Source organism: Caretta caretta, chromosome 1 (genome assembly GCF_965140235.1).
Source record: "Caretta caretta isolate rCarCar2 chromosome 1, rCarCar1.hap1, whole genome shotgun sequence".
NCBI classification, from domain to species: Eukaryota; Metazoa; Chordata; order Testudines; family Cheloniidae; genus Caretta; species Caretta caretta.
The window spans coordinates 180,504,575-180,517,489 of NC_134206.1; the positions used below are offsets into that span (position 1 = coordinate 180,504,575).

The 12,915-nt window shown below is 39.6% G+C and overlaps 1 protein-coding gene across 5 annotated transcripts in view; it reads right to left on the reverse strand.

Moving 5' to 3' along the window:
* The window catches only part of ROBO1 (roundabout guidance receptor 1), a 1,030,664-nt gene that overhangs the window by 379,116 nt on the left and 638,633 nt on the right, over window positions 1-12,915 (reverse strand). For all 5 annotated transcript variants that reach the window (XM_075117735.1, XM_075117733.1, XM_048868853.2 and 2 more), the window contains one exon: window positions 4,796-5,122. In XM_075117735.1, coding sequence (XP_074973836.1) covers window positions 4,796-5,122 — 327 coding nt within the window. The remainder of the gene's footprint in view (window positions 1-4,795; window positions 5,123-12,915) is intronic.

The window sequence follows — 12,915 nt, forward strand, 5'->3', positions numbered from 1 at the left end:
CTCCAACAAGAGACTGCTGAATTGGAATTAATTTGCAAACTGGATACAATTAACTTAGGCTTGAATAGAGACTGGGAGCAGATGGGTCATTACACAAAGTAAAACTACTTCCCCATGTTTATCCCCCCCCCTCCATCCCCCACTGTTCCTCAGACCTTCTTGTCAACTGCTGGAAATGGCCTACCTTGATTATCACTAAAAAAGGTTCCCCCCCCCCCCCACTCTCCTGCTGGTAACAGCTCACCTTACCTGATCACTCTTAGCTCACAAAAGCTTATGCTCAAATAAACTGGTTAGTCTCTAAGGTGCCACAAGTACTCCTTTTCTTCTTGCGAATACAGACTAACACGGCTGTTACTCTGAAACCTGTCAAGAAATATCAAGTGACTTGTGATTTGGCTAAGTTAGTGTAACACAACCCTGTAACCTGAACAAACAGAAGAGACTCAGGATAAGATAAGCAATGCTATGCTGTACTAAGGGCAGAGACCCCATATTGGAAGATACATTTATTACAGGCATAGCGCCACATTCGGGGATCATGTTGCTATTTTGTTTGTTTGTTTAAGAAGGGCCAATAACAGGAAATTAATACAGGAAAAGCATATGAAAATAAGAGAATAAAGTACTTTTAAACAATGCCAAGGACACCAGGAAGCAAGCCCAACAATGTAATGCATAAAGCTCATAATTGGAAAGTAACACGAGAAGCAGAGATTGTAGCGAGGGAAATGGTTTCCTTGATTCAGTTTTCTGAAGATACCATACAGTTATTAGTGCTAGATCGATGCTATTCACAAAGGGACAAATGGCCCTGGCTAGCTAAAAGATAGACATCAGTGGGAGATAAGTGAAGAGACAGATACAGCGTATGTTGGATAACATTACATATCTAGCCCCTTCGGTGGGCCTAATGGGAGTGGGAAGCAGAGGATGAGTAAACTTGCACATTCCTGCTTCCTCATTTTCTACCTGTTCTGTGTATACAAGCAGGATTGTAGTTTCTGGGGCTGTCAATCTGATACATAGAATAAAATTTCATATGTACCTAAAAATATATTCGTAGAATTAAAAAAACCTTTAATGTTAATATTTCACATCCTGGAAGATTTTACTGAGTTTTGACATATCACCCTAACTACTTCTTTTGTAACTGGAGACTCTAAAGCTTATATGTATCACAGAACAAAGAAAAGACTAAGTAATATCCCTGTGTTATTGTAAAAAACAAAAACAGTATTTCCTTGTCCTATCTCAAAAAATTAGCAGTGAATTTGTTTTGAAAACATGCGGTGAGGAGGAGTAACTGGTCTAAAAATTTTTATTTAGTGTTTATTGGAAAAGTAAATAGACTAATTTGTTGATCTGATGTGTAGGCTACAAATTCACAGGATACTAAAGGACTGAAATCTAAATAAAGTTGTGACAATCAGAACTGACGAAAAAGGAAGTGCTTTATAAAACACAAACTACTGCGATAGACAAGAGTCGCTTCCAGTCATACCTACCAGTTACAGTACATAAAAGCTTTTGTTCCCCTCACTTTTTTTTTTTTACAAATGTCTTTCAGTTGAACTGATTGTGTAACATTAAAACATAACAAAATGAATATGCTAAAATGTTCTTTTGTGTTTCTTAAATGCACACTAAATAAAGGCAATTTTATTGTGTAAACATGCAAAGACAAAACTAAAATTTAAGGATTTTTAAAGTAGCAATTGTATCTGATAATACTGTTTGTATGAAAGAGGGTGCAGTGACAAGTGAATCAAAACAGTTTTCTCTTTGACCACTATGAGCCTAACTGTAGTTTATAATTATAGTGTTATATCTATGTTTCACAGATGTTAAATTTAATGTAAATTTATTCCAGTAGCCTTCAATTATTTCCCTGTTTCCTAGAATATCTGATTCTTTACCTTTTCAGTGCTATTTAAAATGCTTCACTGGTTTTGCATTTTCACATCATTGCTTGTTTTGTTAAAATCCTTTCAAATACCATGTTACCAATGCTAAAAATCTCATTTGCTAACACACGTATTAGCGATTTTTCCCTTTTAAGTGTTGATGTCGACTTTAACACTCAATCAATCAAGTCCCCGCAAATCTCAACTCACATTTCAAAACTCTGAGATTCACTATCAATATAAGTGTGATTGAAACTGGATTAGCAGTTAATTCTAGGCTATTGTTCTGTGGCAAATATGTGAAGCTCCGTTAGAAGATACTTATCTCTTATCCCTGTCTCAAGAATTAAGACACCGGAAAAACCTTGTGGTGGCATTGTTTTACATACATGTCCAGACCCTGTCATGAAGGTTCTCCCTGCAATCTAAGCAAGAGGAATTGAGACAGGGGGTCACAAACACATTTAGAAACTGCCAAGTGAATTGGCAGCAGCAACATTGCTTCACCGATGTAGGCCTAACCCTAGCTCCTAGACTTTAAATGGGAAATTGTGGGGGTGAATATATAGATATACTTTTACATACACAAGATATAGTGGCCTTGACACCATGTGCATTTTAAGACATTATTAAAAGATACTACATTGTAGGTTATGGACCAAATAAACAGTGGAGTTTAATTGAATGCTTCACATATTATAAATATCCTTTGCAACACACACACAAATCTTTAAAACACATTCAACATTTATGAACTAAATTGTACAGGAAGTAATAGTAAACTGGAGGACAAGAGAACCTGATTTCAATAATCAGAGGGGTAGCCACGTTAGTCTGGATCTGTAAAAGCGGCAAAGAGTCCTGTGGCACCTTATAGACTAACAGACATATTGGAGCATAAGCTTTTGTGGGTGAATAAGTGGATATTCACCCACGAAAGCTTATGCTCCAATACATCTGTTTGTCTATAAGGTGCCACAGGACTCTCTGCTGATTTCAATAAAGCGCTTAATGCTACAGCTACTCGACACTTTACAAAAACCACTGAACAACCAGACAACAAGTGTGTTTTAAAGCAGTTTCAAGAACTTTAGATGAGTTACTGAGCCAAATTCTTATCTTTCCTCAAGAAAGGATTTCAGGTGTGGATCTGGTAGATTAATTCATTTCAATGTTATGACAAAATATATACTATATAATCAAGGCTGTAGGAGTGCTAGGCATACACTGTGCTTTCATCCGTACTCAGATAGTAATTATTGTAATTCAGCAATAAAAACATATAAAAATGGCTTTTAAACAGAATGTCATATCAGAGGTGAGCAAACTCCTCCACGGCCCCTGAGCCCCTGGCCCAGGAGGCTCTCCCCGGGCACCTCCCCCGCTGTGCCCCCTCCCCCATAACCTCAGCTCACTGCACTGCCGGCACAATGCTCCGGGTGGCGAGGCGAGGCTGCGAGCTCCTGGGACAGCACAGCTGCAGAGCCCAGCCTGACCTGGTGCTCTGTGCTGCGTGGTAAGGGGGCACGGAGCAGGGCAGGTTGGATAGAGGGCAGGAGAGTTCGGAGGAGTGTGGGGGCGGGAGGTGGTCAGGGGATGGGGGGGTGGATAGGGGTTGGGGCAGTCAGAGGGCGTGGAACAGGGGGGTTGAATGGGGGCAGGAGTCCCAGGGGGCAGTCAGAAAGGGGGGGTTGGATGGTGCAGTGGGGGGGGGCAGTCGGGCAGGGATCCCGGCCGGAGCGGTAAGGGGTGGTTGGATGGGGCAGGAGTCCTGGGGGCGGGGTCTGTCAGGGGGCAAAAAGCAGAGGGGCGTGGATGGAGGGGGGGCGGGCCACAGCCCCTCCCCTAACCAGCCCTCCATACAATTTTCAAAATCCAATGTGGCCCTCAAGCCAAAAAGTTTGCCAGCCCCTGTCTTAGATGTTTCAAAAATGGGACTCGACCTTCAAGTCCTGGCAGAGTGTACATCAGGAAGCAGAAGGACTTTCTGCTCCTGTGAAAACATGGAGTGGAAACGAAGCATGGGCATTAGGACCAAAAAAAGGGGCATGACTTCCAGGGCTGTTAAGCAACAACAATTTCCATAGACTTCTATAGGAGTTGTGGATGCTCATCTCAGGGGCGGGGACGGGGTGGGGGAGGGGGAAAGAGTGTGTGTGAATATCAGGACTCTTATTTTGGTTCCTAAATCTGACTTTCACTGCCTAAATATCGGAGTTTGAAATTTCTGATTTAGGTATAGTCCTCCCCACTAAGTCTCAAGACTCTTTCATGCATAGCCACTTTTAACTCTGTTCTTCAGAGCAGAAAAGGGGCATGTTTGAAGGGACATGTGATGAAATGTAAATGAACAACAAACCTATCTGCTCCTGTCTTTGGCCATATGCCTGCTATTAGCCAGAGGCAGCTGATGGGCCACGCACCAGCACTCACTTGAGCAGGACCGGTTTCTCTTGTGCACCCAGTCATGCTAAGTAATTTTTTGCCTTATGTTTATATACACAACACTTCGCATCTGTGCTGTGCTACATCAAACCTTTACTCTATCACCAGTAATAGTAAACTGCATTTAATATGACATGTAGTGGAAAAAAGTATCAGTAATCTTTGAATCAGGCATGCAACATTCAACAGCCAACAAAAAACCAGAACTTCATAGAAAAATAAAGATTCATCTGGCCAACAAGTCCAAATCTCCAAAATCATCTGCGTTTCCTTCCCATATATATGTATGTAGTACAAATAAATTCAACTACATAGTTCCTACCTTTATTTTAAGTCAATTTTTTGTCTCAGAGAAAGTGATTTTTTTTTCTCTTAAATTTCCACCGTAATAGCCAACATCCGGACAAGTGACTATTCATAAAAATGTGAAAAACTTTACTTACTTGCTACCTCCAGCGATGCATTATGACTCACAGCTTCACCAAGGTAATTCCTTGCAACACACACGTAGACTCCTTCATCTGGTCTACTTTTGCGTCCATGTACTATGCGTAAGAAAAATAAAGATCCGCTGGGCAGCAACATCCGATGGGAGCGAGGGTCATCTTTGTCAGTTTCAACTCTTTCACCCCCTTTATACCATTCAATAGTTGGGGTTGGCCTGCCTTCAGCCTTACAGTTCAAAGTTGCTGGTTCTCCTTTTGAAACAATTAGATCAGAAGGGTGCTCAACAATCCGAGGTGGGAAATCTTCTTGACGGAGACGGGAACCTATAATATAAAGAAACCAGAGTTTTCTTATTAGCTCATGATTATACACAGTCACTGATGGAACCCAGCATTTTATAATATGACAATTTGACTGTTAATTCACAGTGGTCAGGTATTATAGTAAAGATAGCTATGAACAACTCAAATTTAGCTCAAATTTTTATGGATTTCAATACTAAAGTGCTTTCCCATAATTGAGCAAATTAAGTAGGCACTGGGCAAACAACAGTCTTCTGATATCTTATTCATGTAATGAAACAACTAAGTTATTAATTCAGATCTACTGTTTTACAGTATGAAGATGAAAAACCTTTACAGATACCAGGGGAGTCTTGGTAAGAGTAGTGTTGCTCTGGGCATGAAGAGTAGATTTGAAGCTGGCTTGAGTGGCAAGCTGGAGACTCCTCTGTTTTATGCAAGGGCATTAGAGTGTGACATCTACTGACCTCAAAGATACTTTCTTTTACTTGTACTGTAAACTGCTTTGGACACTGACTAGGCAGTGCACTAGGAGCATGAGAAACTAGATCATCATGGAATGAAAATACCTCTCAAAAACTTTCTGTGCCAGGAAAACTACAGAGAAGGTAATGTCAGTAAGGACTATACTGCAACTCATTACAGCGTTGGGGTGTTTATTCCCTCATTCTCTATATCACTCACCCTGGGAACTATTCCACCATCTGACCCAAAAGAACTGAAAGTTGTGAACTAACAAGCTCCTCTTATAGAGGATGACAAAATTCAGAACATCATTGCACACTCTCATATGGCCAAGAGCAATCATAACCACCTGTTAGACAGGTATATACCACAGGAGAACAGGACAACATAAATTAGAGAGCCCTACATAACATTCATATATGAACCATTCTACAGTATAGACGTGAGACTACAAAGGTTTCCAGATTCATAACTGCATTCCCCTCCTCACAATTTTCTTTATTTCTCTCTTTATTGATATACAACTTTACCACAGTGAAAGTTAGCCTCTGGGGTTAATAATTCTTGATAATTAAAATGTAAAAAGTCAAAATTCTCTATTATTAGAGTAGTAATGTGTATTTTGAATGGCTATGAAACACAATAGATAGAAATATGTGATATATTCACCACCAGTTACAAGACCATGAAAGTAGTGTGAAAACTGAGAAGAGACGGATCCCAGAGAGAGTGCTGCTTTCAATGTAAACACAAAAATAACTGTAAAATGCAGAATTTACATGCAACGTTTATTTCACACTCTCCTCACCTCAGGCTAATTAGTGTAAATTAAATTTCACACTAATTAGCCAACAGTTAGCGCACAATCCTAAGACTGGGGGCTTTGGCTGACTGAATTAAAAATAGATTTGCACTCTTTAGGTAATGCAACAAGATAGTTTTCTATGAACTTGTGTGATCAGTAAATACATATCAACTCAACCACCAATCAATGTGCTTTGTGGTCCTTTGATGAATGGCACTATAGTATGTTCATATGTTCATAGAAAATATTTGGAACATATTTGCATTAACATTACAAGTTAAGAAATTAATTAAAAGTATTAAATATAAAAATATGTTGAGCCTAACTATACCAGAAAATTCCAGTTGGATAAAAGGATCTTTAGCTTATTTGCTCACTTCTGCAGCCACTCATTTCTGTTCCAGAACCAAAGAGCCTCCCAAACCTATGTAACCTCAGCAAGAAAAATAAGCACAAAATTTATTCTACATAATTTTTACATACAAAGGCTAAGCACAAAAATATGATGAATGTTTAAGGAATGAAAGGAGAATGGAAGTCAGAAAACTCCTGACTTCTTATCCAGTTTTATTACTGGTTGACTTTGAACAAGGCACTCAGGGTATGACTGTGATGGGTTCAGTCACAGAGACCCCTTTGGGACTGTCACCTGACGTCCTGAAACTACCTCTGAGCCCATTTTTCCTGCCAGCTTGGGACTCCAGAACCCTGTCTTGTTGAGCAGACATGCTACTCCACTGCAACACAGACCCAGGTCTGAACCATGCCCCCAGAGCTGCAGGCTTTAACTGAAAACCACTCAGCAGGTATTCCTGTCTCCAGCTTCCAATGGGATCCAAATCCCAAATAAATTCATTTTACTCTGTATAAAGCTCATACGGGATAAACTCAAACTGTCAACCCTCTAGAACACTGATAGAGGGATATGCACAGCTGTTTGCTCTCCCAGGTATTAATCACTTACTCTGGGTTAATTAATAAACAAAAGTGAGTTTATTAAGGATAAAAAGTAGGATTAAAGTGGTTTCAGGTAATAACAAAGTACAAACAAGACAGAACAAAGTAAGTTACCAAGCAAAATAAAACAAAATATGCAAGTCTAAGCCTAATACATTTAAGAAACCGAATACACGTAAATCTCACCCTCAGTGATGTTCCAATAAGCTTCTTTCACAGACTAAACTCCTTAGTCTGGGCCCAATCCTTTCCCTGGTACAGTTCTTGTTAGCTCCAGCTCGGGTGGTAATTAGGGGATTTCTCATGACTGGCCTCCTTTGTTCTCTTCCACCCCCTTTTATAGCTTTGGCCCAAGGCAGGAATCCTTTGTCTCTCTGGGTTCCCACCCCTCCTTCTAAATGGAGGAGCACCAGGTTCAAGATGGATTACAATATCAGATGACACAGTCACATGTCCCTGTAAGACCTCATTCTCCATTACCCACAGGCTGGTCCCCATGTCCACAAGAAGGCTTCAGATAAATAAACCATCTCCAGCCAACTGTCCTTGTCAATGGGTGCCATCAAGATTCTAAACCACCATTAATGGCCCACACTTTGTATAATTACAATAGGACCTCAGATTTAACGTCATATTTCTAGTTTTAGATACAAGAACAATACATACATACAAACAGGATGAACACACTCAATGGATTATAAGCTTTGTAATGATACCTTACAAGAGATCTTTTACATATAGCATATTCCAGTTACATTATATTCACATCCCAAGCATATTTTCATAAAGCATATGGAGTCCTCGGAGGATATGTCTACACTGTAATTAGACACATGTGGCTGGCCTGTGCCAGATGACTCGGGATCATGGGACTTGGTCTGCAGGGCTGTCTAACTGTGGTGTGGACGTTCAGGCTTGGGCTGGAACCTAGGCTCTAGGAACCTGCAAGGTGGGGGTGTCCCAGAGCCTGGGCTCCAACCCGAGCATCTATACCATAATTAAACAGCCCACAGCCAGAAGCCTGTGAGCCCAAGTCAGCTGGCACACGCCAGCCACAGGTGTCTAACTGCAGTGTAGACATATTCTCCGAGGCAGAGCACAGAACTCACAGACCTGGGGTTAAGATGGCCTTCACTCATTGTTGAACCATCCAAATTCTGGACTCAAAAAAATACAGCTGTGTTGGTCTGTGTAAATTATGACATGCCCCTGGAGCTACTATATGGGTCACAGAATCTCTACAGTGCTACACCCACACCCTTGATACACATCTGCTGGCCCTGCCCCTGCCATATTTCCCACACCACAATTATAGGGGATCCTTGGAAGACAGCCTTATAGCTATTTCCACAGTGCCTGGGCTGAATCTTCCCCCAGCCAAAACTGGAGACTCTTTACTCCGCTCCAGCCCTTTTACCTAGGAGCCAAAGCTGGGGGAGGGAAGAATCTCGCTCCGAACTTTAGTCCGTTTGCAAAGGAACTCATATCTCCTGTATCCCTTAAGGAAAAAAAATAGAAATGAGGGATCAAAATAAGGTAACTGTAACACTTATAAAGCATTTAGAAGATCTAAAAATGCTAAATTCATCTATTTGAATGTATTATATTTTCAAGTATTTTTAAAAAGGCAAAAGCTTGCATAGATTTTGGGTACATTACCTATTCTATATTTAATGGATTACACTAGTCACCTAATTTAAAAATTACACATAATACCACACTCAAGCCTTCTTTATTATCACTACCAATAAGGCCCAAGATACAAGAAAGCAAGCTCTCAATCCAAATATATTCCATGCTCTTCTTATGCACTGTCCTTTACCATAAGCAACAACAGTGCAAACACCTCACTCAAAACTTTCTTGAAAATTGAGACATTCTGATTTCCTGTGGGGGATCAGGGTAGAGGGGGAGGAGAGAATCTCACGTGAGGTCAAGTTCTCAGGAAATTTTAAGAATTTTCATGTATTCTTTACACTTGTTTGATGGGTAATAATAGAGAAGTTAAAATGACAGAACCAACCATTAACAGATTTCTATGCTGATGCTTTATAAAGTAACCTTTTTCTGGAAAGTTCCTTGAAGCACAAGGGGACAAAAGTTGTAGGAGTAGCTGACTGACACATAGTGAGCATTAACAGCAAATTTAGTGACAACTGCCTGAGGAGATAAAACGGCCTTGACAACAAAGTTATAATCTTTCTGTGTATCTACATACTATTTTTTTAATCTTTCTTTTCCTTTACCCTTGTTTTTAAGCTCCATTTATGTTTTATTGAGTAGAAGCAGCTTCAATTATCAACATAAATCTTACAGTGGGCACCAATCCTGTAATTTTCAGGTCAAAAAAAATCTACCCCACAAGGGATATTTGGTAAATATAGAAGCACAGCACCTATTAGTCGCACATCGTATCTGATGCTAAATGCACAGCTGAGCTACATTTTTTTCCAAATCAGATCGTACTGGGTTAGAGGCTGTAACCGACTTGCGTTCCCTACTCTAGTATCACTGAAGTCCTATATCAGAAGTCAACAGGTTGGTTGCCTCCTATTAGAGTGAGCCATACTGATTCACTTTCACACGGCTAGTTAAATGAACCATATTATGAAAAATCATGTTTCCAGTTTATTAAATTGTACCACAGCTATTTTTTACAAGAATTCAGACCTTGGGGAAAACAGATGTGAAGAATCAAAAGGAGGATCACAAGGTTAGATAAATACTGTTAAGCTCCTTAGGGCAAATATTGCCTTTATTCTCTCCTTAATGCACCATCAAATCTATTGATGCAATATACAAATATGAAATAATACAAAATAGATTTTTTTTCCTTCCTAAGTGTAAGCCAATCTGAAAAGTCTTGATATCAAAACAAAATGTTATCCAGTTCCAAGTCCAGACCCAAAACCCCGCTCACCGACCAAAAAAAACCCACAGCTATATCACAACTATATCACCATGCTCCTTATGTCTCCAAAAATGGCTCTTTGATGCATGAAACAGCTCTAAGTAAAGACCATATCTAAACCTTCCCAGAAAAATTCTGAAACTTCAGTTAAGATGCATAAAGAAAACATTTCCTTCAGCTAAAGATCCATGAGAGAATCCACCCAAATCCTGTAAAAAGCTCCTGATGTAACTGACTTTGGGACTTTAGGAAGGTGCCTGTAAAAACCTGCTGGCCCGATTAATTCTTCCCGTTTCATAAACCGAGCATTTAAAGTGAAATGTGTTTACTCTGAATGAAGTATTATTTTTCATTGAGAAAATCAGATCTGAACTGCTGCTATTTATGGTGTCTTGTGTTCTTTATACAGCAAAAAGAGGAATTTGGACAGATGAGAACAGAAGATCATCATACTGAAGAAATTGTAGAGCAGTCCCATGCTATCATCATTGTTGGCTAGCCCAGAGAGGTAAGGATAAGTAAAAAGCTTGGTCTTTTTTCAGAAGACCAGATCTCTCAATGTTGTGTCCATCAGACCTCACCCAAGTGACCATCCTGAAGCTCTCAAAGATACTCAGTGTTGTAGCTCTGTAATATACTCTTCCTCTTCACTTTGAGCATGGGATTAGAGTTATATGACTAACTGATTTTTTGCTAGTCATGTTGAAAATTTTCAAATTTTTCCATGAAAAAGTAAAATCATTTCCTTTTAAGCTTAACCATTTGTTTCATCTGTGAGCCTTTCTGAATAAAATGTAAGTACATTTCAAAATGAAAATTAATTTCAAGTGGAAAAAGTCAAAATATTTTGTTCTGAAAATTTTTGTTCAGAATTTTTCTTTTCCTTTTTTGATGAAAACTATTTGGCACAAATTCGCAAAATGTTTCAGTTGACAAAAATCTGCATTTTTTGGTAAAAACAGTTTGACACAAAAAAATTCACCCAGCTCTCGTTAAGATTTTGGTATAAACACTGGTTTGTGCTGTATACACTGCCTGCTTTGATAGGATCACATGGATTTGTTAGGAAAGGATAAATTCTCTTTTAGGTACTATGTATCAGATAATATCACCTTCAATATTTATTTTGTTTTATTTAAAAATCCAGAGGTCTGGCAGGTATACAAAATATAAATATAAATTTACACAGTATGTAGATTGGACCACTGTACCAAAATAAAAGCAAACACCCTCAAACTAAGACTCTCCTACCATTCACCCAGTATCTGACCACACAAAATGCCTGGGAAAACCACGGAGGTTTTGCAGAAGTAAGATGTAATCAAGAATTCTTAATAATATATTTGCATTTATTTTATAAAGCAAAACAAAAAATGAAAAGAAAAGAACCATGAATAGATTAAAACAAGCCAGGAACTACCCTGTTTACTTACTTAACCACATGGCTATAATTGTATTTAGGAAAGCTAGGACATTCATTCACCCAGGTAAAAAAAATCTGCCACCCTTACACTGGGCATTAAATTGCTATGCAACTACTCTCAATAAAAATCAATGGAACTACACCAAGTAATGCACTGCACAATTTGAATCCTACTCTAATCCCATCTGAGTTTCCTCTGCTTATATGGAGACAGACACAGCTGGTGTGGAAGAGTGTGACCTTTACTTTTCCCTTTACCTCCCCACCCCCTGCCCACAATGGGCCTAACAAAGGTAAATTGCATACCTCCCCGATAACATCTCATGGGATTGTTTCAAATGCATACTGTAATTGGACATATTTAGGTTCAAGGGAGATTTCCCAACTGACACTGTGTGCTTGGGAGGTCTGTTTTTAGACTCTCAAAGGGCATGTCTACTTTACAATCAGAGGTGTGATTGCAACTCACGGAGGCATACCCAACCTTGGTTTACTCTAGAAGACTCCAGTGCAAGCTGCATAGGCCCACCTGGAACTCTGGGCACCCACTCATGTTCCTATCATGCCCTGGCATCTACGCTGCCATGTCTTTACTGCTATTATTAGGTGGAGCGACACAAGCTGCAATCATACCTCGGACTGCAATGCAGGCATATTCAAAGTCTGAAAAGCTAATTATCACATTTTGTTCTCTGCTGGTTTTCAATAGAATCAACCCCCAATACACCCACCTTCTTCAGCATACTATTGTCAGCGGAACTGGACTTGGAAAACCAAAGTGATTTGGTTCAGGTGGTTCAGGTCCAAGTTTCAATTTTATCAGAACCCCCTAAATTCTGTTGTGAGGTTTGAGTGATTCGTTCAGATTATGGCCCACCTCTGAATGTCAGCTATATTACTGAAACCCACTGTTGGAATAGGAGTCCACAACTTGAAAGTAAATATGTCTCCTCCAACAGCTAGATTTTCTTCAGAAACAAGCAGATTTAAAGTGCTAATCACTCATTATAAAAACTTAAGGGATACATTGTAATGTGTCATATCTGTCATAGGAGGAGAATTGAAGGAAAAGCAAAACATGGAGAAAAATGGAAACTGGGATCAGTTATCTACTGCTGTCATAAATATAAAGGGAAGGGTAAACACCTTTAAATCCCTCCTGGCCAGAGGAAAAACCCTTTCACCTGTAAAGGGTTAAGAACCTAAGATAACCTCGCTTGCACCTGACCAAAATCACCAATGAGGAGACAAGA